Genomic DNA, 1,932 nt, shown 5'->3' with positions numbered 1-1,932 from the left:
GCACTCCCACCCTCCCAAGAGGTAAGTAAGTAAGAATTATTATCCATGTTTCCAGAAAGGGAAATTGAGGTAGAGTGGTTAAGTGTTTTTTCTCATGGCCACACAGTGAGTCAGGATTAGAACTCCGAAATTGGTGATTTCCAAGCACATGCCCTGTGTGTCGTTCAGGGCCGGCTCCCGGGTTTTTTGCCGCCCCAAGCGGCGAAGAAAAAAAAAAAAAGAAAAAGCCGCGATTGGCGGCATTTCGGCAGCAGCTCTACTGTGCCGCTTCATTCTTTGGTGGCAATTCAGCGGCCGGTCTTTCCGTCCAAGAGGGACCGAGGGACCCGCCGCCGAAGACCCGGACATGCCGCCCCTTTCCATTGGCCGCCCCAAGCACCTGCTTCCTGCACTGGTGCCTGGAGCCGGCCCTGGTGTTGTTACATATCCACTGCCTGTTCAGTGTCTAGAGCACTGTTATATGTGGTTATACTCTCTTATAATGTATAAATAGCCCAAAAACCACAAGAGCAGGCTTTTTATGTAAGTATGGCATTGCCACTGTTCAGCATGTTCAGAAATACTGTAACCTTTGGGCTCCGTGACTAATTGTTATATTCTCGTGTCTGCTCCACCCATAGGCTAGGCAGTGAACATTACACCTTCATAAAATACTGTTTGCTTATTATCAAGTTGATAAGGACTCTATATAAATACACAAAGGCTTATTCTTTCTTCATAGCACAAAGCCTCTTCTTCCACTTCCTCTTCTTTTACTTTTTTTGCTTCATCTTATGGAGAAAGAAGGGCTTTCTGACAAAAATCACCCTGATAGAAGAAATAACATCTTTAAGACATAATACAGATAATTACAGCAAGAATGGGTCTGCTGAGTTCCAAACACTCCAAAGTCAAACCGGCTAAGATATTAATGCTGGGACTTGATTCAGCTGGGAAATCTACACTATTGTACAAGTTAAAGTTTAATGATGTTTTCCTAACACTCCCAACAATCGGTTTTAATGTGGAGATGATTGAAACAGGGCAAAATATTGCTGTAACAATCTGGGATGTTGGAGGGCAACAGAAAATGAGGACATTTTGGTGCAATTACTTTGAAAATGCAGATGGCCTGGTGTACGTTGTGGACAGCACTGATAAGCAACGTCTGGAAGATTCAAAGAAAGAATTTGAACTCCTCTTAAAGAATGAATTTGTAAAGAATGTGCCTATTGTTTTGCTAGCTAACAAGCAGGATCTTCCTGGAGCTTTGAACGCTGAGGAAATAACCAGGAAATTCAACATGCAGAAACATTGCAGTGATAGAAATTGGTATGTACAGCCTTGTTGTGCGATCTCTGGGGAAGGTCTGGCAGAAGCATTCCAGAGAATAACAGCATTTGCAAAAAACTGCAAAAAATCCAGAGAAGAAGCTTTTACAATTTTCAAGCAAGATGAAAAGTTGTAAGAGTCTTCATTATCCCAATCTGGGGAAAGCTAACATGGAGAGTTTATTATGGGAATTAAATCTACATATTGAATTCTGCAGATCTTTTAAAAGACTTTTATATAGCAAAATGTAGTCAGAGCAAGCTAAATTACTGTGTTGTTACATTTGCATACTCTTTCAGAGCTACTGTTTCACAGCATTTTAATTAAATGACAGATTTGTATCCTAAGTCCAGATATTTGGCAGTGTTAAACTGCATGATGTAATAGTAAAAAGGTGCATTTAAACATTTTAAATGTTCTACAGTCATTTTATTTATGCTTGTTTAATTACACAAAATGTACAAGAGCTGAGATAAATGGCACATTGAGCAAGCAAAGAAAAAGTAAAAAACAAATGCTTTATGAATATGTTTATTATACAGACATATATACATTCTTACACTAGAAAGTAATTTTGATCGCTAATTTTTTTTAACTGTTATATCATTTTACCAATACTTA

General features: G+C 39.2%; 1 protein-coding gene across 1 annotated transcript; it reads left to right on the top strand.

The window, feature by feature from the left end:
• The first annotated feature begins 859 nt into the window (after nucleotides 1-859).
• On the top strand, nucleotides 860-1,447 carry ARL14 (ADP ribosylation factor like GTPase 14). The gene has a single exon (XM_065411154.1). The coding sequence runs from the start codon at nucleotides 860-862 to the stop codon at nucleotides 1,445-1,447; it is 588 nt and encodes a 195-aa protein (XP_065267226.1).
• The last annotated feature ends 485 nt before the right edge of the window (nucleotides 1,448-1,932 follow it).

This window comes from Emys orbicularis, chromosome 9 (assembly GCF_028017835.1).
Source record: "Emys orbicularis isolate rEmyOrb1 chromosome 9, rEmyOrb1.hap1, whole genome shotgun sequence".
NCBI lineage: Eukaryota > Metazoa > Chordata > Testudines > Emydidae > Emys > Emys orbicularis.
The sequence above is the reverse complement of the archived record's forward strand: the minus strand, read 5'-3'. Positions and strand labels throughout refer to the sequence as shown.